Below are 16,291 nucleotides of genomic sequence, written 5' to 3'. Positions count from 1 at the left end.
AGAGAACCATTGCTCTGTATAGTAATGTAATGGGTGGTAAAAAAATTCTCTATTTTCCTGTTTATCATTAGTTATTATGGATATTTTTGGAATCAGCGGAAAAGAAACCAAGAAATAATAAAAGAGTATAACATAGAACATTAAAACTTAAAATGTGTCTCTGTTTTAGGAATGTCCTATTTCTGAAATTAATGTTGAATATATTAACTATTTGAATCAGCAATGTTGTTCTAACAGTGGTTAATATTGTGATTTTATTGGCTCTTTCTCTTTAAAGATACTCCTGGGCATGGAAGTGGATGGGCTGAGACTCCTCGAACAGATCGAGGTGGAGATTCAATTGGTGAAACACCGACTCCAGGAGCCAGTAAAAGAAAGTCACGTTGGGATGAAACACCAGCTAGTCAGATGGGTGGTAGTACTCCTGTTCTGACTCCTGGAAAAACACCAATTGGCACACCGGCAATGAACATGGCTACCCCCACACCAGGTAGAAACTCTTTAATTGGAAATAATTGTATTATAGTTTTTTCTTTGTGGTTTTCTGTGTGTTGTTAACATCAGCTTTTAGCAAGAATAAAGGTGTATAAATTAGTTTTGGTTTGCATTTATAATATAAGCAAGTAAGTGTTAAGAGTTAGTAACTGTCTTATATTTCAAGGACTATATAATGATAAAGTCTTAAAATGTAGATTGTTAATAAAAATTTTCCTTTTTGGTAGGTCACATAATGAGTATGACTCCTGAACAACTTCAGGCTTGGCGGTGGGAGAGAGAAATTGATGAACGAAATCGCCCACTCTCTGATGAAGAGCTAGATGCTATGTTTCCAGAAGGATATAAGGTAGTAACAATGCATGTGAACATAAGAAGATGTGAATTTTCTTTTAAGTATTTGTTGAGAACATTGGTCAGTTTTCATTGACCTTCCTCAGATTTACCAGTGGCATTCTGTTCTTTTTATCTATTTCCAAGTACATTTTAGTTTAAAAAAATAATAGATGAAAACAAATAACATGACGTTTTATGTTTGCTAGTAGGAAATTTTAAGATCTTTAAACACCTATATTAACAGTATGGCTATGATAATACCTATATTAACAATATATAGTTTCCTTTAGTTTATCAGCAGTCCCAGGATTAAGCTCACATTAGATTATGGTTGTTTTACTTGGTTTTACTTGTATGTGCAAGTTCATAGATTGCCAATGAGAAGAAAGAATATTCTCTTTACTGTAGTAACTTGAAGTTTATTTTGAACTATAAACTTTTCTAAGTCCCTGGCACTTGGAATATTTGCTGATCTAAGGGTAGTCTGTGGTTAAATAGTTAATACCATAAACCCAAACTGGAATCTAAATCATCTGATGGCCTTTCTGCTAATGACTTTTGCTTCCTTTTAACAGTTTATTTGTATATATGCTTGTCATGTTTTGTTTCCCCTGTTAAGTTTGTATTAAGATTATTTGTTTCGTGTATGTATAAATACCTGCTTTAAAACTTCTTGTAACCTCCACATAATGCTGTGAGTATAGGCAACCTAATTTTGACTGCCCTGAGTATCTTTCTCAGTTGTAGTCATTGGTATCCTTTGTATTGATAAGAGGAAAATTGTCCTTAGTGAATCCTACTAAGAAATAAAATCCTTACTAGTGAATGTTTAAAAATAGTAGGTCTTTAAGTCCTTAAAATAGAGTAATGTTGTGGACATGACATGGATTTCATAAGTCTCTCATAGAATAAATTCCATTTTTTACAAAATGGTTAGTCAGCTGGGTGTGTGGTGCATACCTGTAATCCCAGCAGCTCAAGATTCTGAGGCAGAGTAGATAGTATTAATATGTATTTAACATTATTTCCTCTTAAACTAATTGACTTTTTTTTTTTTTTTTTTGGTAGTTACAGAGGGATAGCATGCCTTTATTTTATGTTTGTTTTTACATGGTGCTGAGTACCCTACATATATAAGGCAAGCACTCTGCCACTGAGCTACAGCCCCAGCCCACTAATTGACATTTTTAGACACTAGTTTAGGCTCATCAGGTAAGACCTGTAAGGCCCATTGGCTCGGCCCAGGAAGTTGTATAAAAAAAGTTCTTGTATCAGCTTTAAAAAAACAAATCTTTTTCTTTTTTAGCCCACATTTTGGAAATTCTGGTGGTTTTACAAAAGATTTAATTAGGTGGTATGTTTTACAGAACTCTAGTAAATATTTTGGTTTTAGTATTCATGCATTTAACTAAATTTTTAGTTTAGACTTAAAAATTTGTTTTGATAGTGTAGGGGTTTATGTGAGTGTTCTATTTTATTACCTCAGTTATATATAACCTTTTATACATTATATATGAGCTTTTTTCCATTTATATGAATACATATGTTATTTGTTCTAATACAGCTTTTTTGGAAATCAGTGACTTAGATTTTATTATTTCTGAATTTTTAATTTGGTATTATCAATATGTTTTTATAGATAAATTTGTTGGGGGTGGTTTATAGGGCATTGAATCCAGGGAAACTTTACCTCTGAGCTACATCCCTAGCCCTTTTTAAATTTTTGAGAAAAGATTTCACTAAGTTGTTGACTTAGCGCAGACTTCGAATCCTCCTGCCTCAGCCTCAGGAATTGTTGGGATTACAGGCATGTACCACCACTCCCAGCTAGATTAATGTTTGACAGTGATCAGAAGTTTATAAGCCTTCCTCAGATTTTTCATTTCCCTATACTCTCATTTTTAATTAGCAGATGAGAACTATGAATTTTAAAAAAAAATTGGCTTTTCTGTGGGGATGGGGTAAGGGGATTGAATCCAGGGTTGCTTTATCACTGAGCTATACTCCTGACCCTTTTTATTTTTGAGACACAGTCTTGCTAAGTTGCCTAGGCTACAACTGTCCCAGCCTCCCAAGTCTCTGGAATTACTGGAGTATGACACCATACCTGGTGAAATATGAATATTTGCCACAAGTATTTTAAACTTCTAATTAAAATAGAACAGTGGGATGGGTGGTAATTTGTTTCTCCGAGTAACTAAAATGCTTCCTAGCTAATAAACAAAAATATTTTAAGCGCAGTGTTACTCATTATTGTTATTCTTCAATTTATAAAGTGAAGAAAATTCTAAACTGTTTTATAATTCTATTAGGTACTTCCCCCTCCAGCTGGTTATGTTCCTATTCGAACTCCAGCTCGAAAACTGACTGCAACTCCAACACCTTTGGGTGGTATGACTGGATTCCACATGCAAACTGAAGATAGAACTATGAAGAGTGTTAATGACCAACCATCTGGAAATCTTCCATTTTTAAAACCAGATGATATTCAGTACTTTGATAAGCTATTGGTAAGTAGTAATAGCAGAAATTAATTACTATTTTTTGTGTCATAGTTATAAATCATAACATATTGACCTTCCTTTAAATATTCTTTTACTAGGTTGATGTTGATGAATCAACACTTAGTCCAGAAGAACAAAAAGAGAGAAAAATAATGAAATTGCTTTTAAAAATTAAGAATGGAACACCTCCAATGAGAAAGGTAGGTACCAGTTTGCTAAATCTTTAATTATGTTCATTATATTGGTATGTTAAGGAATTTATATTTATCCTCTTCATCTTTATTGGGGCATTGCATGATGGAAAGGAAGGTAGGTAGTATGAGAAGCACTCTTTTATTACTGAACTATATCCCCATCACAGGATTTAGTTTTTTTTTGTTGGTTGGTTTAATTTGTGGTGGTGGGATCAAAACCAGGGTCTTGCACATGCTAGTTATTGCTGCACTACCACACTACATCTCCAGCATTTTTTCTAGTGAAAGAACTTTCTACTTTAAAAAGGAGTTCGAAAAATAAAAAATTGTTTTGTTCTTGTGGCTGTAAAATGTGCTTAAGACTTGAAGGTAATTAGTGGAGTTATGTGAAGAACTACATTAACATCTTTATGTGTTTCAAAGGTAGAAGGGACTTAGGGGAAATGAAGGCACATACACAGACACACATACACACTTCTGTGCTTCTATAATTTTATTATTGCCCTTTTGTAATTAATTAAAAACATTGAATTTCTCTCGTGTTCAAACTTCAAAGTAATTTTGACAAAAAATAAATATTAAAATTCTCTCTCTTTCACTCTCTCTTTAAAAAAATAAAATAAAATGCTTAATTTTTAAGTAAACATAACTTGTACTCTTTTTCCCCAGGCTGCATTGCGTCAGATTACAGATAAAGCTCGTGAATTTGGAGCTGGACCTTTATTTAATCAAATTCTTCCCCTGTTGATGTCTCCTACACTTGAGGATCAAGAGCGTCATTTACTTGTAAAAGTTATTGATAGAATATTATACAAACTTGATGACTTAGTACGACCGTATGTGCACAAGGTTTGTTGCTCTCCTCAAATAATGTTTCTAATAATTCAATATTTTTATTTTTTTTTAGAATAAAAGGAATTCATGGATATTTTTAGTGTAGTCTGGAAAGGTTGCTTAAAAAAAAAAAAAAAGCTGATTCTGTATATATTTCATAGTAGAGAACCAAAGTTTACCCCCGTAAAAGATGCTCATAGTTAACCTAGCTAGGTTAAATTTGCCTATCCTTCCACATCTTTTTCTTTGCAGAGGCATGTGTTACAAATGTAACATGTACACAGCTATATGTTACAGGTACATGTTGGTGGAATGTTTAGCCGTCTTTACCATAATTGTTTATATTATTCATATTATTAGTATTAGGTTATGATGAGAAATAGGTATATTTCTATTATATTTAGTGTACAGAACCATTTTTTTCATGATAGTAATTTAATTACAAAGTGCTTAATGTATGTGCAAGTTTTAAAAGATATATTTGTCAGTCTGCATGATTAATATTCTCAGTTTTTCATCTGTATTGGGGGGTTGAAATTGTGTACTTAATTCTTAATTAGTCCCTTGCTTAATGAAGCCCTGCTAACTATAAATTTCCTATTTGTTTTATGGGGGCATCAGTAATTGATGTCAAAATGTAGTTCCTTTTCTTTTTCAGATTCTTGTGGTCATTGAACCACTGTTGATTGATGAAGATTACTATGCTAGAGTGGAAGGCCGAGAGATTATTTCTAATTTGGCAAAGGTAATATGTTAAATTTCTAGAGAAGAAAGTTTGCATCTTTTTTTGATTATAAAAGTTTTGATTATAGAAGGAAATGATCAAGAATAATGTACCAACTCAGACTCTCCTTTTATCTTTTCCTTTTAGGCTGCTGGTCTAGCTACTATGATCTCTACCATGAGACCTGATATAGATAACATGGATGAGTATGTCCGTAACACAACAGCCAGAGCTTTTGCTGTTGTAGCCTCTGCCTTGGGCATTCCTTCTTTATTACCCTTCTTAAAAGCTGTGTGCAAAAGTAAAAAGTCTTGGCAAGCGAGACACACCGGTATTAAGATTGTACAGCAAATAGCTATTCTAATGGGCTGTGCCATCTTACCACATCTCAGAAGTTTAGTTGAAATTATTGAGCATGGTAAGTTGTATTATAACTTTTGTTTTTTATAGGATAGCTATCCTGAAATTTGGGCTACTGACTTGGGGAAATAATAGAAAGGCTTATGACTACATATAAACTCCTCATGTTTTGTAGTAGGATTTATAATAATATCTGCTAACACACTTGCTTTATTCTGGCTTTTTATTCTGGCAATTTTATCTGAAGTGGAGATTCTATAGTTTGTCTGAATGGTTAAATATATTGCTAGAATATGGATGATATTGTGGAGATTAAGTGTTGGTACATAGTTAAAAATCTGTGCTTGTTTTTATAGGTCTTGTTGATGAGCAGCAGAAAGTTCGGACCATAAGTGCTTTGGCCATTGCTGCCTTGGCTGAAGCAGCAACTCCTTATGGTATCGAATCTTTTGATTCTGTGCTAAAGCCTCTATGGAAGGGTATCCGGCAACACAGAGGAAAGGTAAATCTACTAATTAGATTGTTTTTGATAGCCACCCCTGAACATTAAAGCAAGGTAAACCTAATTTACTAAATTATATGTTTTTTACCTTAAAATAGGGTTTGGCTGCTTTCTTAAAGGCTATTGGGTATCTTATTCCTCTTATGGATGCAGAATATGCCAACTACTATACTAGAGAAGTGATGTTAATCCTTATTCGGGAATTCCAGTCTCCTGATGAAGAAATGAAGAAAATTGTGCTGAAGGTATTTATTTCAGATAGTTTCAGATTGCGGGGGTTGAAATTGGGCTTCTTTGATGGTCAAAGAGAATTTTGTAGCATTTGTTTGAAAAAACTTATTGATGGTTTCACCAGTACTCTGTTTGATTTATTATTATTTTTTAACCTTTCAGGTGGTAAAACAATGTTGTGGGACAGATGGTGTAGAAGCAAACTATATTAAAACAGAGATCCTTCCTCCTTTCTTTAAACACTTTTGGCAGCACAGAATGGCTTTGGATAGAAGAAATTACCGACAGGTAAGCCTTTATTTTAAAAAAAAAAAAAAAGGGTCAAAAGTCTTTTGATTGTTCCTTTAGTCAGTTTAAATGCATGTTACAGATTATTTTTTGTTTTGATTATTTCACAGTTCATTTGTTTTTGATTGTGGAGGAAGATACATTTTCAAAAGCCAGTTAACTTCCACTTTGATTTTACGTTGAGATAAATACTTAACTGTGAATTGATGTCTTTGTCTAGTAAATTCAGTGGTTTTTCTGGCTCGCTTAAACATGGGTATAATTTTGCCTTGAGTACCTTGACTGACTTAGACTCATTTAAGTTTTTTAGTCACTTTTCTCTTGAAGTTTAATAAGTAGGAGTTAATCATTGTCAGTGTGATTATTAGCTAAGTAGTATATTTAGAACATTGGGTTTTCATTATACTGCTTTATTTCCTTGAACAGTAGATTTATTTATTTATTTATTTGTCTTTTTAGTTAGTTGATACTACTGTGGAGTTGGCAAATAAAGTAGGTGCAGCAGAAATTATATCTAGGATTGTGGATGATCTGAAAGATGAAGCTGAGCAGTACCGAAAAATGGTGATGGAAACAATTGAGAAAATTATGGGCAACTTGGGAGCAGCAGATATTGATCACAAACTTGAAGAACAACTGATTGATGGTATTCTTTATGCTTTCCAAGAACAGACTACAGAGGTAATGATAACTGATTAGTATGAAGTTAATTATTATGGAAAATTGCTAGTGATTTTCAAAAACATTTTTACTTTTCAAGCAAATTACCTAAAAATAACGTAATTAAGTTCACAATAAGTTTTTCATTCTTTTTTTCAGTGTTGGGGAGTGATTCCAGGGATGCTGTACTACTGAACAACACTACTAATTCTACTAATTCTTTTTTTTTTTTTTTTTTTTTTAATTTTGAGGTGGGGTCTCAGTAAATTGTGAAGCTAGTCTTAATCCTCCTGCCTCAGTCTCCAGAGTAGCTGGGATTACTGTGTGCTACTGCACCTGGCTTCATTTTTTAGAATGTCCATATTCTCATTTACCAAAATATTCTTTTACCTGAAGTTTTTGGATTTGATATTTTTTAAAAGACAAATGTTTGAATAGTTGGAAAAAGTTGAATTTTACTATGTACCAACTGTCAGTCACAAGGAAACTAAATTCTGGTTCTTGGTGCTTGTGTATGTATTTTTATATAAAAATTGACTTTTGTTTTACAGGACTCAGTAATGTTGAATGGCTTTGGCACAGTGGTCAATGCTCTTGGCAAACGAGTCAAACCATACTTGCCTCAGATCTGTGGTACAGTCTTGTGGCGTTTAAATAACAAATCAGCAAAAGTTAGGCAACAGGCAGCTGACTTGATTTCTCGAACTGCTGTGGTCATGAAGACTTGTCAAGAGGTAAATTTTGCACCAGATTCTTGTTTCTTAAACAAGCAGTTTAATGTAAATAGTAATATTTTAATGTTATTTCTTTTATTATAGGAAAAATTGATGGGGCACTTGGGTGTTGTGTTGTATGAATATTTGGGTGAAGAGTACCCTGAAGTATTGGGCAGCATTCTTGGAGCTCTGAAGGCAATTGTAAATGTAATAGGTATGAAATTTGCTGGTCATGTAAGAATTTGTTGTTTTTTAACTTTCTTTGTATTTTTGAAAGTAAATTGTGGAAACATATTAGGAATTAGGTGATTTTATGTTACCTTTTTTTTAAAAGCACTTCAAGATTATAGTTAAGTTGGAAGATATCACAAAAATCTTCTCTAAGTTCACTTATATTTTACTTTAAAAGAGAAAAGGGGCAAGTTTAGGGCCTGTGAGGTGTGGAAGTAGTTATAACTCACAAAGCCTTAAAGTCATGGAGCAGAGGACCTAGTAGAACTAGTCTGTTAGCTGAAAATATTGTCATGTTCTGCAAGGGAGAGGACAACTCTGAAGTTTGAATTTAGTTTTACAATGAAATTTTAAGTATTCAGCCTCAGTTATTGTGACATGTTGGGGTTTTATTTTGTTTTGTTTTTTGTTTTGCTTGCCATCAGTTCAAAGAACATAACTAGGAAAAACTGGGAATTTATAGCTCAGTGGTAGAGCACTTGCCTAGCATGCATGAGGCCCTGGGTTTGATACCCAGTACTGCAAAAACAAAAAACAAACCAAAAATTAGGAAGAAAAGTGAACTGATTAAATTATATCTTGTCTTTTTATACCCAAGTCTTTGAAACTCCATTTGGTTTTTTAATCCAAGTAAAAACAAATAATCTTGGGTATGGAGAGCAAAGCTTTTTATTCTATTAGGGAAGTATGATAAAGCAAGCATTTGGCATCTTGTGTTTTATTTCCCCTTGTAATTGAACATAATGCCAAAAGTAATTCCTTTTGGGCTTAGCGGGTCAGAAATAACTTAGCAAGAGGTCAAAAGAGCTGGCTGTGATAGCCACTGGTTTTCTCATTTTAGTCAGGTTATTTATTTTATCGATCTTTCAACTATTGTATTTGCATATAATTCCCAATTCATCCCAGTCCTCTATACTCCAAAGGTAGTGACTTGCCGAAGATAGTTACTTGGCTACCTGTGGGGCTCTGGTTTTCAGGGAGTTATAAACCGTATGGTTGGTTAGGGAAACATGGGAAAAACAATGGAGAGAGAATCAGAGCAAGCAATCTAGTTAGAGCAAGAGCCCCTGCCAGCTGCCTCCTTTTTTCTCTCTTCATAGGTGTAAATACCATCCAAGTATGCCCTGCATTGCAGGGAGACTGGAGATCTCTTTGTTTTGCAGTTAAAGGGTAAGGGGGCCCTTTCTGGAAAATTTTGCTTTAATTTACATGTCTACCTCTGGCTTATATTGTTGTGTATGGCCGGAACATAAGCTGTCCCCATATTTAAATGTCAGTGTACAAATACATTTCAGAACCAAATAAAATTTTTTTTTGTTATTGAGTATCCATCATTCTTAATTCACTTCACTGATTTCTTTCATTTCTACGCATAATCAGAAGTTGTTAATAAAAAGTTAAAAGCAATTCTGAGACTGGTCAAAACCTGGGGTTTTCTCTTTCCATAGGCAGCTGCAAGTTTATATTTATGCCTAGTCATGTGTATCACATTGAAAAGTAAAAGAAAAAATGAGCAAAGGTTGCGGTTCAAAAGTTCAAATGTTAATTGATAGTTTTTTGACTTCTATTAAATAGGTATGCATAAGATGACCCCACCAATTAAAGATCTGCTGCCTAGACTCACCCCCATCTTAAAGAACAGGCATGAAAAAGTACAAGAGAACTGTATTGATCTTGTTGGACGTATTGCTGACAGGTAAGCAGAATACCTAAACATTTTTATAAGCAGTATTGGTTCTCAGATTTGACCATTTTGCAGTTAGATAAATTTGTTTAGTGGTGTTGATGTAAGTGTATATGTTCAGGCTATCCAATATTCATATTTTTAGTCAAATTTTAGTTCAGCTAGTAATGGGGAGTAGCAGTATAGTTCTAACACAACCAACTTTTCTGAAGAGTAAATAATAACTTATTTAGTGATTAAAATGAGTTAATTATGTTTTTAGAACTGAAACCTGCAAATTTACCTATTAAAACTTAAGAACAGGGGCTTACCTTAGTTATGTTTACTTGGTATGTACAAGGTTCTGGGTTCAACCTCAACACTGCAAAAAAATTTCTTCTTTTTAATTAGGGGAGCTGAATATGTCTCTGCAAGAGAGTGGATGAGGATTTGCTTTGAGCTTTTAGAGCTCTTAAAAGCTCACAAAAAGGCTATTCGTAGAGCTACAGTCAACACATTTGGTTATATTGCAAAAGCCATTGGGTAAGTATTATTTTCAGTTTTTTATTAGCTTATAATAAACAATTGAAGTGTTGGAAAATGCTTCCATGTAGAAACCTCTTGAGATATACTACACTTAATGCAGTTGGGTAATTCTTTATTTTATGGACTTACCAAATTTTAAAACATTTTCTTAAATTTTTAATTAAAATAGATGGGAAGCTTTAAAAGTTTCAGGGAAGGAAGCATTTCCATTATCAGAATAATTTCAGGGTTTTTTTTTTGGTTCTTTTTATATTGCTTAAAATATGATAAAAGGCAAATTCTTAATATCACCATCATCATGATTCATGTTTCATTGGTACTTTATGTGTTTTTTTAAAAATGTTATTCCTTAGGCTGGGGATGTGGCTCAGTGGAAGAGCGCTCACCTTGCATGTGCGTGCGAGGCCCTGGGTACAATCCTCAGCACAACATAAAGATAAATAAAACAATGTATGTAAAAAAGTCATTTCTAGATTAACCCACAGATTTAATTGAATTACAACTGTTTTATTGATAATCTGTGGTTATTTACTTCTTCATTAGAACCAAGGTAGGAGAATCAGTAATGTAGATACTTCACATACATGTAGCTTAGTAGCTAAGAAAATATTTTCTAGAAATACACAAATATCAGATTAATTAGGTAGCATCACCCTTGTCCCCAGCACAAACACATGCTTTTTCCTCTTATTTTTTGGGTAAGAGTAATAATTATTTTAGTGGTTGATATAATCAAGAAGTTTGCAATGAATAACTATTATGTGAACTTTTTAGCCCCCTAGTGTGTTCCTCAAAGGTGTGGCAAAAAGAAGTGCCTTAAAGTAGCTGGGTGTGGTGGCATAGGGTATTGAGAGGCTAAGACAGAAGATTGCAAGTTCAAGGCCAGTCTGTCTCAAAACAAAAGACTGGGGATGTATCTCAGTAGTCAAGTACGTGCCTCTGAGTTCAATCCCCAGTATTTAAAAAAAAAAAAAAGAACAGATATAGTAAATGTATGTGGGAGGGAAGATAAGAGAAACAAACTAGGTATGTTTGAATATGGGAGATGAGATTTTTGGATATTACTTCCCCCATAAAGTTCCGTAGCGCTGATGTCTGTTTTGACCACTCAAAGAATTAAACATTTAATTAAATTTATATTTCAAAAAATTTAAAAACTGAAAGTTATATTTGAAAATTAATCCATTTGAATTAAAAACTGACAATTTATATGAAGTTCTTAGTAGAAACAGTATTGCTATTGACTCAAGTATTACTGAATTCCCAGGGATTAATTGTTTGATGTCTTTGCATTTTTCCCCTTTCTCTCTGAAAAATTTTGACTTGTAATATAACAGCTTGCTGATACATTTTGGAATTTTTGTTTGTTTGTTTGTTTGTTTTTTTCCCCAGCCCTCATGATGTATTGGCTACGCTTTTAAACAACCTCAAGGTTCAGGAAAGGCAGAACAGAGTTTGTACCACTGTAGCAATAGCTATTGTTGCTGAAACATGTTCACCCTTCACAGTACTTCCTGCCTTAATGAATGAATACAGAGTTCCTGAACTGAATGTTCAAAATGGAGTGTTAAAATCACTCTCCTTTTTGTTTGAATATATCGGTGAAATGGGAAAAGACTACATTTATGCTGTAACACCATTACTTGAAGATGCTTTAATGGATAGGTAAGTGACTTAAGCCAAATGCAAGAAGATAATTATAAATTTCATTTTAGAACTTATTAAATGACCTATTTGTTGTGATATTTTAAAGAAGTACTAACCTGGATTTTTACACAAAACTGTAAATATGACTTTTTAATATATATGTTGTAGCTGTTTCCAAAATTTTGTCTTTAAGACCTCCCTGATTTAAATTCCTTTTCATATTTGTTAGATTAAATGTATTTTTAGAAACATAATCAGTAGAAGTTAGTCAAATATGGTTAAGAAGAATTGACAAGCATGGGTTAATCAGTGTGGCAGAGAGACCTGATCTTTTTAGCTTTTTAGTGCAAGTGAACCTATTAAAAATTTTTTTTAAGGTTTTGAACCTGCTGAACACCGTCTACCAAGAGCTACACTGTTATTGTTGTAGGCATCCAGTGGTTCAGATTGCTCAAGTTATTTGTCAAAATTCCTGATATCTAGATTGACATTCAGCCTTAAACGTAAGATTGCTTGAAGAAGGAATAAAGGAAAAGTGCAAGGTCCATGTAATTTCACTGGCTCTTTATTTTTCAGAAGAAATAAGTAGTCTCATTTTAGTTACTTTTGGGCAGATTAAAATTACTAATGACCTTCATAAAGGGCAACTTAATTGAGTCATCAAGTTACCACCAGGTGTATATACAGGACATGGAGACAAATATTAAGAATTGTGCTCTGTAAAAGTTTGACCTCAATGGGGTTCAGTGATGCACATCTGTAATCCCCAGGAAGTTGAGACCAGAGGCCACAAGTGTGAGGTCAACCTTGGCAACTTAATGAGACCTTATCTCAAAAGAAAAAATGACTGGGATTGTAGCTCAGTGGTAGAATGCTTGCGTAGCATGAGTGAGGCCCTGGGTACAGTCCCCAGGACACCACCCACTTGCCAAAAAACTGGCTTCCTTGTGCCAAAGAGGGGATCAATCACCCTCATTTCATATTCTTTAGTGAGAAGTTCCTGAGCATCCTAGTATAGTCATGGGTATATATGACCTGTGGCTATAAATTATGTTCTGTGTACTAATAAGTTGAGGTAGTAACTCCATTGAAAATTACTAAATGAAACAATGTTGGAAAATTATTAATGAGAAATACTGCTTCACTATGGTGAATAAATTAGACATTAAGAGAATTAAGGATGTTAGTACATATCTTTTTTCTTTGAACTATTCTGTCTTTGGGGCTAAGTGTGTGACCCCAATGTGTATTATTCTGGGCTCATACTCAGAATAACTTTGGAATGAATGATTCAGTTGATTTGTCATAAACATAAATTCAGATAGCACAAGAGATGAAGAGATCTTATTTCTGTAGGTTTGAAAAAAATTATATCATCTTCTTCCCAAGTTGAGTTTTTGAAATGAAACTTAGTGTCTACATGAGAACAGACTTAATTTTAATTTAGTTATCTGTTATATTCTAGCATTTAAATTTTTTTCTCTCTTTTTTTAGTTGTAGTTGGAAACAATACTTTTGTTTATTTTTATGTGGTGCTGAGGATCGAACCCAGACTTTCACATGCTAGGCAAGCACTCTACCACTGAGCCACAACCCCAACCCTAAGCATCTGAATTTCTACCAACATTTTAAGTGTATAGTTTAAAATGAGATATTACTGTTAATCATTTGTATGTAAGAGTCATAGGCCTCCACTTCAGCAGCATTTTGAAACTAAGGGCTTTTGCTCATATTCTTTTTAAAAGTTAATTAGGAAATGTGAATTATTTTTGAAACTTTGTGAGGTTTGAGTTATTAAAGCAAAAGATTTCAAATGGAATTATTATAAAGGATATATGAGATCATAAGGTGTTGGAATGACTTTATATTTGGTCAGTACTTTGAATTAATGATTTAGTTCCTAAGGGGCAGATGAATATTTTCTGTAAAACAAAGATTTGCTTCTTAACAGAACTCTCCCCCTGCCCTCCATTACAGGGACCTTGTACACAGACAGACAGCTAGTGCAGTGGTACAGCACATGTCACTTGGGGTTTATGGATTTGGTTGTGAAGATTCCCTGAATCACTTGTTGAACTATGTATGGCCCAATGTTTTCGAGACATCTCCCCACGTAATCCAGGCAGTTATGGGTGCCCTGGAAGGCCTGAGAGTTGCTATTGGACCATGCAGAATGTTGCAGTATTGTTTACAGGTAAGTTAAAGATTTTTAAGATTATTCTATTAGAAAAGTAATTTGATATAGAATTAAGTTACCATTTCTAATTATCAATAAATAGGGTGTGTGTATTGTGCCATATGGGAAAACAGGTATACGGTGAGAATTAGATTTTGATTTTGCCCATTGCAATTTTGTGTAATTGCCAGATTTTTTTCTTCCCCTTTAAAGGGAAGTATTTTGTTTTGTTGTTTTTCATTGTATTTTTCAAATTTTTTTGTTGGTACATTATAGTTGTACATAATGTGGGATTTGTGTTTACACAGTTATACTTGCACACAGTAAAAAAAAAAATATAATTCAGTTTCATTCCTCAGTATTTCTTTCCCCCTTTCCTCCCCAGACCCTTTTGAGTAACATTCATACTGATTTCCATAGTGAGTGTACTAATTTACAATCCTACCAACAGTGTAAAAAGTGTTCCTCCTCCACCACCACCCCCCACATCTTCTCTAGTATTTATTTGTATTCTTGATGGCTGCCATTCTAACTGGCATGAGGTAAAACCTCAGTGTAGCTTTGATTGCATTTCTTTTTTTTTTTTAATATTTATTTTTTAGTTGTAGTTGGACACAATATCATTTATTTTTATGTGGTGCTGAGGATTGAACCCAGGGTCCCGTACGTGTGAGGTGAACACTCTACCGCTGAGCCACAACCCCAGCCCCTTGATTTGCATTTCTTAAAGGGAAATATTTTTAATCATAATTTTATGGCCTTTAAAAAAATTCTGTTCAAGTTATGTATATTCTTAGAAATTGAAATAATGGAATCTTTCAATTATTCTAGGGTCTGTTTCACCCGGCTCGGAAAGTCAGAGATGTGTATTGGAAAATTTACAACTCCATCTACATTGGTTCACAGGATGCTCTCATAGCACATTACCCAAGAATCTACAATGATGATAAGAACACCTATATTCGTTATGAACTTGACTATATCTTGTAATTTTGTTTTTGTGTTTAATGCACAGCTGTTTCACATCTTAAACTTGCTTTGATTTGGTGATATAAACTTTTAAACATTGCAGATCAGTGAAGAGCTGGTCATAGAGGAAGAGCTAGAAATCCAGTAGCATGATTTTTAAATAACCTGTCTTCATTTTTTGATGTTAAACAGTAAATGCCAGTAGTGACCAAGAACACAGTGATTGCACACACTATACTGGAGGGATTTCATTTTTAATTCATCTTTATGAAGATTTAGAATTCATTCCTTGTATTTAAAGGGAATGTTTAATTGAGAAATAAACATTTGTGTACAAAATGCTAATTTGTGTGTGTTTTTTGAACATGACTTGTAAAATGCGGAAGTTTGATAAAGTATTGGTCTGTGTAGACTAAGTGGTTTAATTTCATTTTCTGTCACCTGGTTTCTAGAAAGTATTTAGCAGAATACAAAATATATAAAGTGATGGCATCTTTGTCAAAATTCCATTGTTCTGTTAATGATGACAGTGAGAAGAGTAGCTTTGCAGGGGGTGTCCCCTCAGTCTAGCACAAGGATTCCATTACCATAGGAAAATAGCATCTTCGCTAAACTGTCTTGAATATTATTATTTTGTACTTACATAGCACCTTTCACCTCATGATTTCTCAAAATGCTTTACAAACATGTTTAAAGGAAGCGATCTATGTCCAACTCTTGACTGGTCTGTGTTTGTGGGAAAGCTATCTTTATTTCAAAACTACTTTCTGCCCATTGGGAGCAAGGCTGCTTAAGTTCTACAAATAGAAGAAGACAATCTTTGGGCTCTTTCTGTGTCTTAAGCCACTATTCAAAGATGTATTTAGTAAGTATCTGTTGAATACCACTGTGCATAGATGCAGGGGATACAAAGGTATGACCTGCCCTTTACCCTTACAATGGAAGGGGGCTCACGATCATTGAAGAGTCTTTGGGTGCTGTGACATTGCACAGTGACTGCAGCTAATGAGTCTTGGTTTGTTTAGTTTTGTGTATAGTAATTAGATGATAATTTGTGGCATCAACTGAAATGCCATTTAATTCTGGAGCCAAGCATTGAGGCAGTTATTAGTGTTCTTGGCAAATATTTTAAGAATCATCTTGACTTCTAATTTTATTTTATGGCCCCAAATTTCTTGGTTTTAGACCTGTTACTACCCATAGCTGTTTTTTGTT

General features: G+C 33.8%; 1 protein-coding gene across 4 annotated transcripts in view; it reads left to right on the top strand.

The window, feature by feature from the left end:
• The window catches only part of Sf3b1 (splicing factor 3b subunit 1), a 39,904-nt gene extending 24,483 nt beyond the window's left edge, over nucleotides 1–15,421 (top strand). For 2 of the 4 annotated variants that reach the window (XM_005324345.4, XM_040294643.2), the window contains 18 exons: nucleotides 278–490; nucleotides 723–844; nucleotides 3,144–3,341; nucleotides 3,434–3,535; nucleotides 4,199–4,378; nucleotides 5,022–5,108; nucleotides 5,235–5,505; nucleotides 5,804–5,949; nucleotides 6,048–6,194; nucleotides 6,343–6,468; nucleotides 6,928–7,149; nucleotides 7,680–7,862; nucleotides 7,947–8,058; nucleotides 9,651–9,771; nucleotides 10,150–10,281; nucleotides 11,677–11,949; nucleotides 13,909–14,125; nucleotides 14,939–15,421. In XM_005324345.4, coding sequence (XP_005324402.1) covers nucleotides 278–490; nucleotides 723–844; nucleotides 3,144–3,341; nucleotides 3,434–3,535; nucleotides 4,199–4,378; nucleotides 5,022–5,108; nucleotides 5,235–5,505; nucleotides 5,804–5,949; nucleotides 6,048–6,194; nucleotides 6,343–6,468; nucleotides 6,928–7,149; nucleotides 7,680–7,862; nucleotides 7,947–8,058; nucleotides 9,651–9,771; nucleotides 10,150–10,281; nucleotides 11,677–11,949; nucleotides 13,909–14,125; nucleotides 14,939–15,097 — 3,011 coding nt within the window. In that variant the 3' untranslated portion in view covers nucleotides 15,098–15,421. Of the gene's footprint in view, nucleotides 1–277; nucleotides 491–722; nucleotides 845–3,143; nucleotides 3,342–3,433; nucleotides 3,536–4,198; nucleotides 4,379–5,021; nucleotides 5,109–5,234; nucleotides 5,506–5,803; nucleotides 5,950–6,047; nucleotides 6,195–6,342; nucleotides 6,469–6,927; nucleotides 7,150–7,679; nucleotides 7,863–7,946; nucleotides 8,059–9,175; nucleotides 9,251–9,650; nucleotides 9,772–10,149; nucleotides 10,282–11,676; nucleotides 11,950–13,908; nucleotides 14,126–14,938 lie in introns of those variants that run through there. The other 2 variants (XR_005738052.2, XM_078017787.1) reach the window with 2 other exon arrangements.
• Nucleotides 15,422–16,291: the final 870 nt, after the last annotated feature.

This window comes from Ictidomys tridecemlineatus, chromosome 7 (genome assembly GCF_052094955.1).
Source record: "Ictidomys tridecemlineatus isolate mIctTri1 chromosome 7, mIctTri1.hap1, whole genome shotgun sequence".
Taxonomy (NCBI): domain Eukaryota; kingdom Metazoa; phylum Chordata; class Mammalia; order Rodentia; family Sciuridae; genus Ictidomys; species Ictidomys tridecemlineatus.
This window is presented reverse-complemented; position numbering and strand designations above follow the sequence as displayed.